Source organism: Geotrypetes seraphini, chromosome 4 (assembly GCF_902459505.1).
Source record: "Geotrypetes seraphini chromosome 4, aGeoSer1.1, whole genome shotgun sequence".
In the NCBI taxonomy this organism is placed as follows: domain Eukaryota; kingdom Metazoa; phylum Chordata; class Amphibia; order Gymnophiona; family Dermophiidae; genus Geotrypetes; species Geotrypetes seraphini.
Window position 1 is genome coordinate 192,271,496 of NC_047087.1, and position 17,645 is coordinate 192,289,140.

General features: G+C 42.3%; 1 protein-coding gene across 22 annotated transcripts in view; it reads left to right on the forward strand.

Annotated features, from left to right (window-relative positions):
* The window catches only part of SORBS1 (sorbin and SH3 domain containing 1), a 510,557-nt gene that overhangs the window by 259,285 nt on the left and 233,627 nt on the right, over positions 1–17,645 (forward strand). For 18 of the 22 annotated variants that reach the window (XM_033940055.1, XM_033940058.1, XM_033940056.1 and 15 more), the window contains 2 exons: positions 5,378–6,142; positions 6,662–7,012. The exons of 2 other annotated variants lie outside the window; for them this stretch is intronic. In XM_033940055.1, coding sequence (XP_033795946.1) covers positions 5,378–6,142; positions 6,662–7,012 — 1,116 coding nt within the window. The remainder of the gene's footprint in view (positions 1–5,377; positions 6,143–6,661; positions 7,013–17,645) is intronic. 2 more of the 22 variants (XM_033940070.1, XM_033940072.1) reach the window with 2 other exon arrangements.

Consider the following 17,645-nt stretch of genomic DNA (forward strand, 5'->3'; position numbering starts at 1 on the left):
GGGTAAGCAGGACCTTCTGAATAAGGATAGAGATACAGAGGGGACATGAAGAGGAGGTGAAATAGAGACATAGAAGTAATGCTGAAAAAGTGTGTGTGGGGGGGGGAGATAAAGACATTGAAAGGGCAAATGGTGAATATGGGGTAAAGACAAGGACAGAGACAAATGAAGATTCTGAAAAAGTGGTGAGATACGGATATAGGTGAGATGGACACAAAGAAGGGTGATGCTGGAAAATAGGTGGAATGGTAATTCTGACAGACACAGAAGGGAAATGCTGGATCAAGGAGAGATGGGGCTCAGGCTGGATGGAATGAGGAGAAATGCCTTGTTGGCCCGGAACTTCCTCTCCTACGTCAGAATTGACGTCAGGGAGCGGAATGCTGGTCAGCGCAACACTTCTGCAGGGAAAGCTTGGGACGGTGGTGGCTTGGGGGCTGTTCCCCGATTGCGGTGGCAGCAAACCGAGTGGCTTGGGGGACGGCACGGAGACAGAAAGAAGGGGAAACAGGGAGACAAAGAAAAAGTTGGGGGAGAGAATGAGGTCTGGAGGAGAGGAAACATACAGGAGGCTGGAAGAAAGGAAGAAAGATTGGATGCACAGTCAGAAGAAGAAAGTGCAACCAGAGACTCATGAAATCACCAAACAGCAAAGATAGGAAAAATGATTTTATTTTCAATTTAGTGATCAAAATGTGTCTGTTTTGAGAATTTATATCTGCTGTCTATATTTTGCACTATGGCTCCCTTTTACTAAACCGCAATATTGTTTTTTAGCGCAGGGAGCCTATGAGCATTGAGAGCAGCGCGAGGCATTCAGCGTAACTCCCTGTGCTAAAACCTACTATTGTGGTTTAGTAAAAAGGGAGGGGGTGTATTTGTCTATTTTTGTATTTTGTTACCGAGGTGACATTGCATAGAGTCATCTGCCTTGGGAAATGTATATGGCAGATATCTTTGTTTTGTGTTCAAAAGAAAAGGAAATGCATTTCTGGTTTTATTTCTACAGTGTTGAAGTACTTGTTGGCCCTTGCTGTGACTGGTGGGGATCCCCAAGCACCGCCAGCAGAGGACCTCCTCTAGAGATGGTCAGAACTCCCCTCCACCAAGCGCAGCAGTCGCTGGCAGCATCCATGAGCCACTGAGGTGCCAGCATCTGTGACTCAGGGACGCTACTGCTGCCTGCCAAGCTTGGCAAAAGGGACCCCAGGCCAACTGCAAAGGAAGTCCTCAGCTGACAGTTTGTGGGTTCTCATCAGCTGAGTATTTATATTTTATATTTACATTAGAGGTTCTGGTAGAAACCCATTTACAAAGTATGTATTCTTCCCAATTAATATTTCCAAATTAATAGTCTCTTTGCTTATTTGTAAATGGGTCTCTACCAGAGCCTTTAATTCAGTAGCATAATTAAATAAAATAACTATTTCTGAAGTTTATAGGGAAGGATGGTGACGGAGGGGATTCCTCGCGGGGACGGGTGGGGACGGAGGGGATTCCTCGCGGGGACGGGTGGGGACGGAGGGGATTCCTCGCGGGGACAGGTGGGGACGGAGGGATTCCTCACGGGGACGGGTGGGGACGGAGGGATTCCTCACGGGGACGGGTGGGGATGGGTGGGATTTTGGCGGGGACGGGTGGGGACGGGTGGGATTTCTGTCCCCGCGCAACTCTCTACATCATTCTCTTCTTGGCTGGGCTAAGAACTTTTCAGCGACCCCTCATAATCTTCAAAAATTAAAATGGGGGGGGGGGGGAGTTAGCTGTTTTTGAAGTCAGGTGCTGAAAAGGTTTTTGTTAACCTAGGGATACTACAATATGCTCTTTGTGAAGATATGCTAGAGAATTATGCCAGGAAGGACAATAGGGAGCTTTTTTGCAGGAATTTTGAGGAAAATGTTACTTTCCCATTTTATAGTGTATTTAACTCTCTAAGGATTAACCTGGATCACAGTGTTTAATAAGACTCTTGTTAATTTCAGTATTAAGCTGCTTTGCTTATATTTGCAAGGTACCTTGAACCGCACTAATGTAATGTAATGTAATTTGCATGTGATGCAACTCATTAATATTTTCTGCACTTTATGCTATATTTGTTTTCTTCATTATGGATATGAACTGTGCATTACTGATAATATTGGCCACTGAGCTCAGTGCTTAATGCATTGAAACACCTTAATAGGCCTACTGCTAACTTGAAAACATTGGACAGTTGTCAAGTGTCAGATATGAGCTTCTCCAGGCAGCTGACTTGGAATTTGGTTTTCATTTCTTTGGTTCAGTTTATTTCCATTACAGTTTTGTTGGTGGGGATTTCGGTCATTGTCGATCACTTCCTGTTCCATGGGAGTGACCTTTCACTGTTTCCTGCATGCCTTGAAGCCTTCTTCTGTTTGTCCTCAGAGAATAAACAGCGTGGTTGTGATCTGCTGACCCAAATACAAAAAATATATAACAGGTTTTACTGGGGTCAGCTACTGGACTCTACATGTAAGTTTGATTGGCTCACCTGTACTCTCTAGCTAGGTTTCTTTATGGTATAGATCTGTCCATGATGGTATATTCTACTAATTATTTTTAATATTCTTTTCTCCCTATCAATAATATTTTTTTGTAATTTAACATTTTATTACTTTTTTCAGTATAGAAAAGGCCATAGTATAGCATTATCATGGTGGTCACAACTCTTACATGCTCATTCTTTAACAACATGGAGCCAGCAAATGCCTATTATTGATTTATATATTGTGATCTATTAATCACCACTAACAGAGTCATTCACTAGAAAAGCATTTTTCTAACCCAGGGGTAGACAATTCCGGTCCTCGAGAGCCACAGGCAGGTCAGGTTTTCAGGATGTCCACAATGAATATATGAGATGGATTTGCATGCACTGCCTCCTTGAGATGCAAATCTATCTCATGCACATTTATTGTGGATATCCTGAAAACCTGACCTGCCTGTGACTCTTGAGGACCGGAATTGCCTACCCTTGTTCTAACCCATCCTATTAAAAATGAAGAAGACTAGCATAAAATGCAGAAAATAGATCCCCCAAAAGCCAAGCATTTACCAGTTTGTGATACTAGAAATAGCTGCATTCCAGATAAATCCTGTCAGAACCCTATTCCATTATATTTCTACTAACAAAAAAACCTTCCCCCCCAGACTATTAAAGTGTGAACATTATTTTACTCTGAAAAAGGACTCAAAAAGAGCCACGAATCTTCTGTAGGCACTTTCAAAATGAAAATGTGTGTACTTTCTTTGCAGCTCTGTAGACAGCTTTGAAAATTACCCTGATAAAGGAAATTGCTCTGGACTAAAAATGATTGTCATATTATTCAGGTCAATGGTACAGCAATGAAACCTTAATCCAAAACATGTCAAATCACACATTTGGAATTTTGAAATTGAAGGGCTAAATGAAATGCCCTTTTGTAGGTCTGAAGTCCTAGAATTTTTATTTTGTTCCCCTGATTCTGATTTGTATTTCTTTTTGCATAATTTATTTAATTATTAAAATAAAAATAAATAAAAAAAAGTATTCTACTTGACTTGTTGAATTGGGTCCTACTTGTCTATTTAGTCCAAAAATGTTTAGGTCGATTTTCAAAATGATTTAACCGGCCAGAAATGACTCCTGACTGTGCATCCTACCACTTTAAATAAAACATATTTGAAAAAAAAAAAAAATAGGAAACAGCTCCTGACTGGTTAAATCATCTGTTTGGGGTTAGCCATATATTTTCAGCAGCACTAAACTGTCTTAAGCGGTTTTTTCATTCATGTGCTCAAGCATTTTTCCCTATCTGTTTCGGCAGGCTCACAATCCACTTAATGTACCTGGGGCAATCGAGGATTAAGTGACTTGCCCAGAGTCACAAGGAACAGCACTGGGCTCAAACCCACAACCTCAGGGTGCTGATGCTAACTGTCTATGTACTCTCATCTCATCCTTCTTCTACCCTCTTCCTTTGGGTCATAGTAAAATCTTATGCACTGTTCAAATTTCTGTTAAATTTTATATAGCTTGCCCATCCCATTTCATCTGGGTTTTTTTTTTTCCCCCCCAATTGATGACATCATTAGTTTAGTCCATAAACAGAACATAAGCAAAATAAAGAGAGCATCTTAAACACTACAAGTTACTGTTTCATGATCCATACCTACAGAATGCCAAAGTTCTGCTCTCACAGGGCCAGTTTAACCACTGGACAAGATGAGGCTTTGGCCCAAGATGTTAGCAATTAAATACCCCCAAAACACTTAGCCTCTGACCTCACCTGGTCTACAAGTTAGGCCTTTTTTTCTTCTCTTCCCCCCCCCCCCCCAAGTCTGATCTCTCCCCACAGGTCTGGCACTGCTCTCTTACCTCTCATTCCCCTGTGGTCATGTAAGGTTTATATTGGTCCTCAGTGGCAGTAGAATGACAAGCTACCATTGGCCATTCTCTGGGTTTTCCCTCTGCCTTCTCTAATGACATTTTCTGAGGGCAGGCTGCAGGGGAGTGAGAGGGATGAGGGAGCAGTGCTGGACCTGCAGGGTGGGGGAAAGAGACTGGACCGGGAATGGGGTGAGGTAGAGATGCCAGCCCAATAGAAAGAAAGATGCTGAACTTGGGTGGGGAGTGGAGAGGGGGGTTGCCAAGTTGTCTCAGAGCACCACTTTCCCTTGAGCTGGCCCTGTGCTCTCATCTGATATTTCTCTTATTCTTAGTCCCTTTGCACTTGGTCCTATACCTTCATCACCTTCCCACTTATCCACAACCAAACAAACCAAACCTCCTCTACATTTTCTGAATTCTGACTCTTCTTCTACTGTAGGTCTGTTATCCTCACCTAATATTTTAATATTCTCCCTCTTCTGTCAGTGTTGATGGTCCAGTCCCAAACTCACTTTTCAGAATTGTCTCTTTCTTAACTCTACAGTTTTGTGCTTCTGTATCCTTAACCCATGTCTCCTCTAGCAATTTTGTGTATTCTCTATCCTGTTTGTTTTCTATTTCCTTTGTTGGGAAAGTGCCCTGTATAGGATGCCAAATATCAATATTATAGTTGAAAAAATGCCTGTCGGTGATTCACAATAATAGAAAACACTGATCTTTGAGTAGCAGTGAAAACTTGAATTTCAGGGGCAGTTTTCAGCAAAATGTGTTTTATATAAATCATTGCACAGATTTTGGAAGATAATCTCTGAAACATGTCCTGCGAACTGGAGAAAGAAGTCGTGCATAAGAACATATAAGTCAAGTGACAATTGCGTTTGCAACCAGATAACAGGTTTATTTGTGATGCAATCTGAATTTCCATTTTATTCCTTCATATGCTGACAATGTGTTTATTTTATTTTTGTTTGTCTTGAATCTGATTGAAAGACTCATCATCCCCCTTCTAGGGATCAGGGCTTTGCATGGCACCCTACTACTAATGCATCTCACCAAGTGCCAGTCCTGGATGGGGTGTATCTCAGTGCTCCTAAGCCATACACACAGCCCACGCCACACAGTGCTAGGAAACAGACACACCCAGCACCTTTTATTACCACAGAAACACCAGGCATCTCCACAGAGTATTCTAACATATCAAGCAGCCCAATTTCCCAGGCCTCGACACCTGCTGAACACTCACACCCTGCTCCTTGTTTTCCCCTCTCAGAAGCACTGAGCACTGGGGAGCCTGCTGTCCCCAGTTGCAGTAATACTGGAAGGAATGCCAGTCATGAGACTGGCAAAGAAAGAAAGGTCAGCAGCTTATATATAGCTTCTCTGGCTAACAGCACTGGCTCATCTGCAGCTGAGAATTCCACAGGCATTGCACACGGTGAGGGAGAGGTGGCTAATTTGGAAGCTGATGTAACTAAAACACCGGGCACAGATATTGTTTCTTCCGTAACAGAAAGCAGGAAGCTGCCTTCTGCTCCTCTGCCTGTCCCTCCCAGCCCATTCTTTAGCAGTATCCCAAGGAAAGAAACGGTTAGCTATGATGGCACAGACAGTTTCTGGACCCAGTATCCAATCCATCAAGACCTGGGCCGCAGAGTTCTAGATTCCCAATGTACTGCTGCTGACTCTAAGCCAATGACAGCAAAGGATTCATCCTGTCCAGCCCAGCAGAGGTATCCAGCCAAGACACGCAGCATGGTACACATTTTCATCTTCGTCTTCCTAATGATTCTCTAAATGTCTTTACTATGGTATTGCGTCGTTCTTTCCTTTTTCTTTGCCTACAAACATACAGTATATAGTTCTAAGCCTCGCTCATCAGCTGTTTCTGATTTCCTGGCAAGCGTGGTACGGAGCTTGCATCTGCTCCTGTGATGCACAGGAGACTTTCGCTGGTACATCTTCAGAGAGCTGTCGCAATAGCTGACTCAGGCTGGTGTGATTACTAGAGGAAAAGTGTGTGCGCTCTGATGAAGCATTCCAGAGATTTGAACTGTATGCAAATGAATAAAGTGGGGAGCAATAGGAGAGGGATGGGTAGTTTGTTTTTGTTTTTGTTGCTATTTTTGTCTTGTGTGATGCTTTTAGTGCAGAGTACAAACTGTCCAGTTCTTTGCTGAGAGGTGCACGTGATTTTGCTGTGTGCTCACATGACATCAACGTACTGCTGTCCAGGATCTGTGATCCCTTTGTGTAACACCACCTTGTCTCCCACAGGAGTCCGCTTCCAGCCCAGCACCGCCTGAGGTCATAATAGTTCCACTTCACCAGGTTAACGCTGAGAGAGAGCAAGAAGGCACCTCTAGCAGTCCTCCACCTCCTCTTGTACCTGCTGGCACAGATACCCCCACCTCACCCCTGTCCTTTCCTACACTTGATGATTTTATCCCCCCTCGTCTGCAGCAGGGAGCACACCATCCTCCAGCCTCATCCGACTCATTCTCTACCATTCCTCCACCACCACAATCATTGCCATCACCTCTGCTTCCTCCTCCACCGGTCCCTCCAGTTCCAGAAGTGTTCCAGAGAGCTTGGGAATCTGAGAGGACTGCAGACACCTTGCCCACAGTAAGCTGACAACACTTTCCCAGCTTCTGCTGATTTACCTCCCTGCTTTATACTGCTTTCATTCCTTGCAATTATCTTTCAATTGGGAGTCACTTATTACTAGAATGGGAGTGACTGTGTAGGTATAGTGCATGTCCTATGTATTTCTACCTGTTGTCTACCCATTAATCCTTCCTGGTCTCCTTAAAACATGTACCTGTATTATTCATACTAATCACCTGATTTCAGAGATATGCCTGTATTTTGTTAAGCTAATGCCATTCCTAGTCATCTGATCCTGAGTAATGCTAGTATTTGTTACTTTGACTAACACTAGAACCAGTTATTTGATCCCTGAGAAAGGCCCATGCTTGTTGCATGTAGTAATACCATTGCCAATTATTTAATCCCCAAGACATGTCCGTGTCTGTTACTCTAATGCCGTCTAATCCCTGAGACATTCCTATGTTTGTCATCCTAAATACCAGTGTCGATTATTAGATTTCTGAGGCACAGGCCAAAGGGTAGTAAGTTGAAGCCAACAGGTGTTACAACGCCTTAGATACCAGCTAAGATGATGTCAGCAGGTTGGCGATGACCAGGCACCATCCAGGAAAGTCAGGAAGAGGAAGATCTGAGCAGCTGGATGTTAAGGCAATGGCCGCAGTAGTCTTTAGTCAACAGCTTCACTAGTTTTAAAACTATTTAGGTTATCGCAGAGCTCTGTGGTAAGACACTGAGGTTATAGGGACTAATTATTGAATTAAGTATGGGAACTTGTATGCATATCCGCCCAGGATGGTAAACAACCAAAGAGGAAGACAGCAGAAACCTTAAGGAACTATGTTCTACAAGTGGTCAAGCTTCTGTAGTTGGAAGCTAGATATATACTTAGCAGTGTAGACTGACATGATTGGTCAGACTGTATAAACCAGTTGGTCTTTGTTATTACTTATTATTGGACCGGTAGTCAAAGGATGATGTATATTCACTTGCTGCCAATGGGCGTATGACTTTCATATTCATGGATTTCAGCTGTTTTATGGATAGTATCAAGCCAAAAATACATCTAATCAGCACGATGCTATGGGCTGTGGAAGGATGAAGCAAAAGCAGGCTGCAAAACTTATCCAGATAGTGGTGATAGTCATCTGCTATCCAGATAATGGGCGTGATAGTCAAAAGAGTTTAAGAGGCAGAAGGGAAAGGGAATGAGGACTTTTATATGCCTTTTTGCTACTTTGGCATTTCAAAACTGACATTCAACGTGGTGGGCACTGGATGATTAAGTGATTTGCCCAGGGTCACCAGGATTTGATTTCACAACCTTTGGGTGCAGAGGCAGCAGCTCAGACAGTAAGCCACAGCCCCTTAGTGGGCTGGGAGGGGATATTAGCATTAGTCATGACCCTGCCCAGGCAGTGCCAAATGGTCTGGTGGTGGAGTCCAAATATACCTGGTTAGTAGCAATGTTCATGCTATTTGGATAAGTGGATAAAATTAGAAAGCACAAAGGCTGTCCTAACTTTATTGGCAAGTTACCTGGCACCTATCTGAATATCGACAGTTGCCCAGGTAACTTTTAGGTTTCAGCACTTAGTAACATAGTAGATGACGGCAGATAAAAACCTGAATGGTCCATCCAGTCTGCCCAATATTACCCTCTCTTTAAATTACTGATTTCATTTAAAATTTCCTTTTTCTTAGCTATTTCTGGGCTAGAATCCAAAGCTCTGCCCGGTACTGTGCTTAGGTTCCATCTACTGAAGTCTCCATCAAAGCTCACTCCAATCCATCTAAACCATCCCAGCCATTGATGCCCTCCCCAGCCCATCTTCAACCAAACAGCCTTATACGGACACAGACCGTGCAAGTCTGCCCAGTACTGGCCTTAGTTCTTAAATATTTACTATTGTTTTCTGATTCAAGATCCTCTGTGTCCATCTCACGCTTTTTTGAACTCTGTCATTGTTTTCCTCTCCACCACCTCCCTTGGGAGCGCATTCCAGGCATCCACCACCCTCTCCATAAAAAAGAATTTCCTTACATTGCTCTTGTCTACTACCCCTCAACCTCAAATTATGTTCCAGTGCCTGGATATGGCCAGGCATTGAATATTCAAGCTTTTCGGCCCATGACCATCAGTGGCTTAAAAAATGCTAATAGTCATAGGCTGAATATTGGCCCCAAGGCCCGGATTCTGCAAAGTGTGTCCCGATTTTAGGCAGCTGTAGGCATTTTACAGCAGTCTAATCAGCCAATCGGACACACGTTTAAAAAAAAAAAAAATGCTCCCCAGGCAGGCCGCCTATATTGAAGATGCCTCCAGGAGCCTAGGGAGGCCCGCAAGACCGCCTAAGCTCCCCTAAGGGCCTTAGGGGAACCTAGCAACCCTACGTATCTCCCTAGTAGAGCAAGAGATGCTTACAATGCTGGCCTACATTTAAGTAGACGCGGCCGCTATACTTATCGTGGGAAGGGATTTCCCTTCTGCGATTAGTATAGCGGCCACGGCCACCTGTCATCACCCACCACGATCGCCAGCAGGAGGGTGGCCAACCTCTTCTACCAGAGGATGCCCCCCGACACCCCTGATCACTGGCAAGAGGGTGCCCAACCCTTCCTGCTAGAGGATACCCCCTGACACCCCTGATTGCTGGCAGGAGGATATCCCCCGACACCCCGATCGTTGAAAGGAGGGAACCCAACCTCTCTTGCCAGAGGGTGCCCAACCCCTCCTGCTGGAAGACCGCCACCCGCATGATCACCGGCAGGAGGATGCCCAACCCCTCCTGCCGGAGGGCACCCTCGTCTGGACCCACCCTACTAACCTCTAATTGTTGGCCGGCTGGCCGGATCTTGCTTCCGGCCGGCAAGCCCACCTCTTCAAAATGAGGCAGGCCCGCCCCTTTCTGGCCCATCCCCACTAAGCCTAAGGCCTGATTGGCCTGGGCTCTAGGAGCCTGAGCCAATCAAACCTTAGGCTTGTTGGGTCCGCCCATCCCTGCTCATCCCCGCTAAGCCTAAGGCCTGATTGGGCCAATCAGGCCTTAGGCTTAGTGGGGATAGGCCGGAAAGGGGCAGGCCTGGCTCATTTCAATGAGGCGGGCCTGCCGGCCGGCCGGTAGCAAAACCCGTCCAATGATTAGAGGTTAGTTGGGTGGGGGTGGAGGATATGGGGGTCTGCGGGGACGGGGTTCGGAGGGGGGCATCCTCTGGAAGGAGGGAGTTGGGCACCCTCTTGCCGACGATCGTTGGAGGGAAACAGGCAGCCGCAGTCGCTATACCTATCGCGGCAGGGAAATCCCTTGCCGCGATAAGTGTAGCGGCCGCGTCTACTCTAACCCGATTCTGTAACCGGCGTCTGTAACATGGACGTCTGTTACAGAATCAGGGTTAGTGTAGCCCAATTCTGAATAGGATGCCCCTTCCGGGCGTCCTATACAGAATCCAGACCTAAATGTTTAGTTTAGGCCTGATAAATAGCAGCCCTAAACTAAATGGATAGTGCCAGCAGCAGTGACCGCATAATGGGAGCAATTCTGTAATTTGGCACCTCTGTGCCACATGCTGAGCAACCATTCTTCCAAATTAAATTCTGTGTGGCTGACTTCAAAACATCATAATAATGCAAGCTTGTCGGACATCATTTTAATCAATTTATTGTTCTTAAATAAATATGTCTATAATGATGGATTTCATCTGGCTAAGTTCACAAGATATTTTACTGAGTGCCTTTAAGCCCCATTTCTTGATCAATCCATCTTTTATTGTGAAATTCAGTGTATTACATGTCTATAAGCTTTCTTCTTAAATTCTTCTTTAAAATTTATCTCTTTTGTAAAGTACTTATATTTGTTTTTAGGGTCCTCATAAACACCAGCATGACCACAGTTCATTAAATCTGTCTTCAGCACGTTGCGGAAACCCCAAAATATCCATAAAGCTGCTACTCCTCCATGTTCAGCTTATATTGTTAAGAGGTTTTAAATTCAGTCATATAGAATTTAATTAGGAAGATTACAAGGTTGACTTAATATAAATTAGTGAGTATTATTGATTTCATTAGCAGATTAAACATAGCCATGTAAGATGGTAACAAAAGACCTGATACTGAGGTGCCAAGATTCTGTTATAGAATATTAGTGTAAGTCAATATCAATTGTATTGTATTTATTATATTTGATATACCGCTTGTACAATACATGAGTGTTAAGTGGTTTACAAAATTAAATACATTAGGCTCTGGGGATTGCACTGCTTTTTAGTAGAAAGAAACCACTGGGGAATGAACCAGAGCAACGTAATTAGGGGACATCCTTGAGGCGGCCAAGATAGGGGAAACATGTCGGAAGAATCAGTCCCCAGCCGACATTCAGACAGCACATAACTTTGCAAAGTGATAGAGAGATTGAAATAATCACATGTTTATGAAGCTCTATATTAAACTAACAAAGCTGATTAATGACGAGAGCAGCACATCGATTTCAATGAGTTGATGTAGAAAGTAGAGAATGACATGGTGACAAAATTCATCACCGTTCCCGTCCCCAAGGATAACCGCGGGAAATAATCCCATGTCATTTTTTAGTGTCTATTTCAACCTCAGTCCTTCTACACCAGCATTCTTCCAAGCAAAGCTTGTGGGTCAGTGGTTGTGGCCATTCATACTCTGATTCTTATGGGAGCCAAGGATAATGAAGCCATTGTGACATCACTGATGTGATTGGCTCTTAGGCACTGGTGGAATGAGGCATTATGACATCACAATATCTGCTCTGGATACCAGAGACTGTCATTCTGTAGTGTCTATCTCAACCTCAGTCCTTCTACACCAGCATTCCTCAAAGCAAAGCTTGTGGGTCAGTGGTTGTGGCCCAATTATACTCTGATTCTTCCCTCTCTCCTTAAAGAATGACATGAAGATGGTTTCCCGCGGTTATCCACGGGGACGGTGATGAATTTTGTCACCGTGTCATTCTCTAGTAGAAAGATTCACGTTGGTATTGTAAAATAAACCACACGGAAGGCACATTCTGAAGATACGGCTTAAAAGTATAATATATACCTTCAAATTTGTGATTCGAGGTTCACATCATTATATATTACCTGTATCATCTTAACACAGCCGTGTTTAATCTGCTAAGTCTGACCACTTTACAAACAATTTTGTCGTCATCTGGGTCAGGTAGTGCAGTGTTAACCTTCTGTTTCCTATACATTCTCAAGTTTAAAACTTGAGTCTACAGAATCCTGAGTGGTGTAGAACAGGTAAAAGTAAATCAACTTTTCACAAAGTAAAAAGATCAAAGGACAATGAAATTATATGGAAATACTTTTAAAACAAATGAGAGGATACCAGCTGTTAGTGTAGCTGGGTTTAAAAAAAGGTTTGGACAAGTTCCTGGAGGAAAAGTCCATAATCTGCTATTGAGACAGACATGGGGGAATCACACAGCTTGCCCTGGGATCAGCAGAATGGAGCATTACAACTATTTGTGTTTCTGCCAGGTTCTTGTGACCTAATTTGGTCACTGTTGGAAACAAGATACTGAGCTAGATGGACCATCAGTCTGACACAGTATGGCTATGTTTGTTTATTAAAGTCTTTATATACTGCATATACAGCCAAAAAGGATCAAAGTGGTTTACAATATAATTCAATCAAAATTATGAAAAGAACTCCATTTAAATAGAAAAAGAAAAGAAGAAAAGGAATAACATTTCTAATATATAATTTTCTATAACATCCAAATTAATAAAATTAAACTAAACTAAACTAAACCTTAAGTTTGTATACCGCATCATCTCCACAAAAATAGAGCTCGACACGGTTTACAGGAATTGATATAGAAAGGAACTCCAATGAAGAGGGGAAGGACTTAGTAAAGAGGAAGATAGAGGGACTTAGCATATCGAAGAGGGGGGAGTAGTTACATTTTAGAAAAAAGCCAGGTTTTCAAATGTTTTCGGAAGCGTTGGAGGGAGGTCGTACTCCGAAATGGGGCAGAAAAGCCGTTCCACAGCTCGGTGATCCTGAAGAGGAGGGATGTCCCTAGTTTTCCTGTGTGGGATATGCCTTTTAAAGAGGGGAAGGATAGTTTGAATTTTTGTGTAGATCTGGTGGAGTTAGGATTCGAGGAGATCCAAGATAGTGGGAAAAGAGGAGGAAGGATACCGTGTAGAGACTTGAAGGCTAGACAGGCGCATTTGTAGTGAACCCTAAGGATTACTGGGAGCCAGTGAAGCTTAGACAGAAGCGGGGAGACGTGGTCGAATTTGCTTAATTAATTAATATAAATTAAAAATTCTAAAACAAAAGAAAAAAGGGACCACCTTCAACTTCTACTTAGACCTTACATAGCTAAAAAAAAAAAGAGCAAGAAGTTATTCCAATATTAGGATTAGTGATTTGGTTCCTGAGATATGCAAGTAGCTAATACCAGTGCCATTCATCTAATTTGGAAATGACAGGCTTTTTATTTTTGACTGGAACCAGTGCCAGTCATTTGGAAATCAATTCTCAAAGGCTTCTACCTGGATAAAATGGCTAGATTGAAAATTGCCCTTCTCAAGTACAGCTAAAAGTATGTATGGGCACTGTACACACTTTTGAGCCACAGGCAAAAAAAAAAAAAGTATTCCTATAGGTGTGTTAGGGGTAGGGAAGAAAAACAACTGATGTGTACTGTATTTGATTTTCAGGTGTGAAATGTAGCTGTGCCAGTAATGCAGATGATTTTAACTGGCATGCTTTGAACTTAGTCCTTTTTTAAGAGAATCTACATATATGATTTCTCCTTGAAAACTTACTTGACATACACACAATAAAAGTGACTAAACCCCTCTTCTACAAAGCCGCGCAATAATGGCCCCGAAGCCATAGAGCAGGGGTAGGCAATTCCGGTCCTCGAGAGCTGGAGCCAGGCCAGGTTTTCAGGATATCAACCATGAATATGTATGAGATAGATTTGCATGCACTGTCTCCTTGAGATGCAAATCTATCTCATGCATATTTATTGTGGATATCCTGAAAACCTGACCGGGCTCCGGCTCTCGAGGACCGGAATTGCCTACCCCTGCCATAGAGATTTAAAGGCCTTTGGGGCTGTTGTCGCACAGCAGCCGCTAGTGCAGCTTTGTAGAAGAGGGGGTAAGTAGCTGATGCCAGTCTTTGGGAAAATTACTGTCATGAACCTTGAGATGTACTCATGTTTGTTACCCTGAATAATAGATTGGCATGTTACCTGGACTAATAATAATTTATTTTTTTTATATGCCGCTTTACCAAAAAGTTCAAAGCAGTTCACAACAAGGAAAGTTAATACATACAGTGTGAATAGAAATGACATAAGATGTAAAATAAGCAAATAAAATTGGAATAGATCAATTAAGACATGAGATTTTTTTGTAAAAACAGGAACGTATTAAGGCGTCAACCTATCAAACAGATGGGTCTTTAACAGTTTTCTAAAATCAAAATAAGAGGTAGCCTCTAACATAGTTTTTCCAAGCCCCGTATTCAGTTTAGTGGCCTAAAAAGCGAAAGTTCTCTCAAGAAACTTCTTATAGTGACAGGATTTAATAGAGGGATAGTTAAACAGGTTAATCCTACGCATACTCTTATTAGAGTGACTCAAGAGAAAATGAAGAGCAAGATAGTCTGGTAACATACCGAAAACTACTTTATAACCGATACTAAAGAATTTAAACAGAACTCTGGACTCTACCAGCAACCAATGAAGTTTTTGATAAAAAGGAGTTGAACATGCTTATGCATGGTACCCATGTGAGGAGAGGGGATTCCCATGTTCACTTCATCTTCCAAAGTACAGTGAAGAGGGGGAGTCTTGTGTTCACTGAATCTGTCTATATGCAGAAATTCAGCAAACAGGCCTCTGATGTCATAGCAATGGAGAGGCTATCATGCACACTGTGTGGACTTCTTCCACTGCCAAGAACAGAGAGCTACAGTACTATTGGCTCTTTTGAAAGAGTCAGAGTTTTTTCAGTCTGATAAATGGTATAGAGCAGTGGTCCCCAACCCTATCCTGGAGGACCACCAGGCCAATCAGGTTTTCAGGCTAGCCCTAATGAATATGCATGAGAGAGATTTGCATAAAATGGAAGTGACAGGTATGCAAATCTGCTCCATGCATTTTCATTAGGGCTATCCTGAAAACCCGATTGGTGGTCCTCCAGGACAGGGTTGGGGACCACTGGTATAGGGGTAGGGACAGAGTCAGTTGATATGAGAAGGGAAAGTGAGCAGTTGGGAGCAGGGAGGAACAGTTTGTCTCTCTGGTTAATAGTTTTGGGGGAGCTGCCAGAGAATTTCTCTAAGCATCTGGCTATCTCTATGCATATAGCTCAGGGGATCAATGTCCCAAAACCCTGAATGTACTGGTAAAGGGGGAATTTCTATTTGTCCTATTTACCCTCTTTTTATCTGATAGTGTCCTTCTGACTTGCCTCCTGTGCATATTACCAGCCATTGGGGGAGGGGGGCTACACAGTGGCGCCCAAACAGGGACTTATCCCAAAGAGCTCACCTTAATTTTGGTATATTTTGCTGTAATCTACTCTAGTCACTTTGGACGACATTGGTTGCTGTATCAATGTGCCAGGGTGACAGGGGTTTGAAAATAAACACAAGAAAAGGTCTGAAATAGAAAGTGGTTTGTGTGCTTTTGGATATTATGGTGAAAATAGCAATGTAAACTTTACTAATTTGGTTTTCAGGAGAAGGGAATTGATTCTGCAAGGTGTTCCTTTGGCAATTAGTTCCTAGGAAATTTAGACTGCTGGAGAGAGAGGTTTGCAGACCTTAGTAGCTGAGCTGTGCCAGGAAAAAGTAGAGGAAGATGTTTATTTCTATATTACATTTTGTAATTTTGGTGATTTGTATTGCTACATTCCTTCATTTATATCTTCCTTCAATTGAAAAGTGGCAGTAATGTGATGCTGAAAGTATCTGATCCTGTAGTTTGATGTTGCCACAAATATCAGTTTGCTTAATGAGATTGTCTTTGAGTGGAGGGACAGTTCTACCCAAATTGTTTAGTTTGTTTTGAATTTTATCTTTGTTTCATATTTCTAGCTTCCCTTGTGTGACTTGGGATGTGAGATAATCTTATATTTGTTTGGTTGGAGGGTGAAAATCAGTGGAGATGAGAAGCATAAGGGACTAAATGGACAAATGTGTAGCACCCAACTCTTTCCTTTATCTACCTTGAGGGAGGGTGTTGGGGTATTATTTCCCCTCAGAGATGAGCTATACTGTAGGGCTCTAATGCAGTCAGAATCTGTTATTATTGTACAAGCCATGCATTTCACAAAGGATTATTGTTCTGCTGTACTGAAAGTAGACTTCATCAGTAATGATCTCACATAAAATATATCTTTTGGGAAAAGAAATCAAATACTCAGTTTCTTATTCACTGTACCTCTATAGGGAATTTACTGAATATAATCTTTTCAATGAGAAAGTAATAACAGAAAAACACCCTGGATTTTTGGGTCATTGACTTTAATATCTAATATCCAGGGGATAACTTCTGAGAATCATTGTAATGCCTGCTGTTCCCCATATTTGACAGCTGTATGGACAAAATCATATTATGGATTTTGTCCATCACCACTCCTATAGGTCCCAAATACCTGGAAAACGTGGCTCATAGTTTCTCATTTTGAAAACTGTAGTCAAGACCCCTCTCCTTCTCATTGATTTGTACCAAATGGATATATTTTATTTATTTATTTTAAAAATTTCTATACCATTTATAACTAAAGAGTTCACAAGGCTACATACATAATTTAAAAACAGAATCATCATGACATACAAATAATCCTAAAAAATCATTTTAAAACATTATTACAAACTAAAACCATGATAAAAGTGATCATGAACAGTTCATCAGCTTTGCCAATAAAGGCAATTATTGACTAGAAGAAAGTATCTACAAATAGCTGTGTCTTGAGTAATTTCCTAAGCATGGCTGTTTCGTATTTGGCCCACAAGGGAGTTCTATTTTTTAACTCCTGCACAGCAGAAAGTCATTTTGCCAGTCTCAACAAGCCTAGGAGTAGTAGTAATTTTATTGTTTCACTTTTTCGGTACTCAGAAAGCTATTGAATTGGAATTCTAGAAAACCTCTGGATAGGTGGTAGTGAACATTTCCATAAAAAAATTAGAAGGCTATTTCTTCATTCTTCCTCTGGAATAAGAGTTTTCAGTCTCTTAGGGAGGCAAGCCCCTATCCTCACCTACTTCATGTAGGCTGTCTCAGAGACTGCCTGTCTCAGTGGGGGTCTTTTTCCTTTAGGAACCTTCTATTTTAGACTTCCACAAGGGGGGGTGGTTTTAGGCATGAAAAGTACCATTACCGTCTCTGTACTAAGGCTTCAAATGTAGGCAAGGTGTTGTGTGTTACCTGATGGTTATGTTTTATGCTGTCTTTATATCTTCTAAAAAGAGGAGTAGCAGGATGGGATTGTATTAATTTCAACTTAATTTTGATAATAGTTCTCTCAGAAGAGAAAAGGAGGGAGAAAATGAGCAATTGTGTGAAACCTTTTCCTGTTGTAACTAAGGGGGTCCTTTTACTAACCCCCTCTTCTACAAAGCCGTGCAGTAACGGCCCCAAAGCTCATA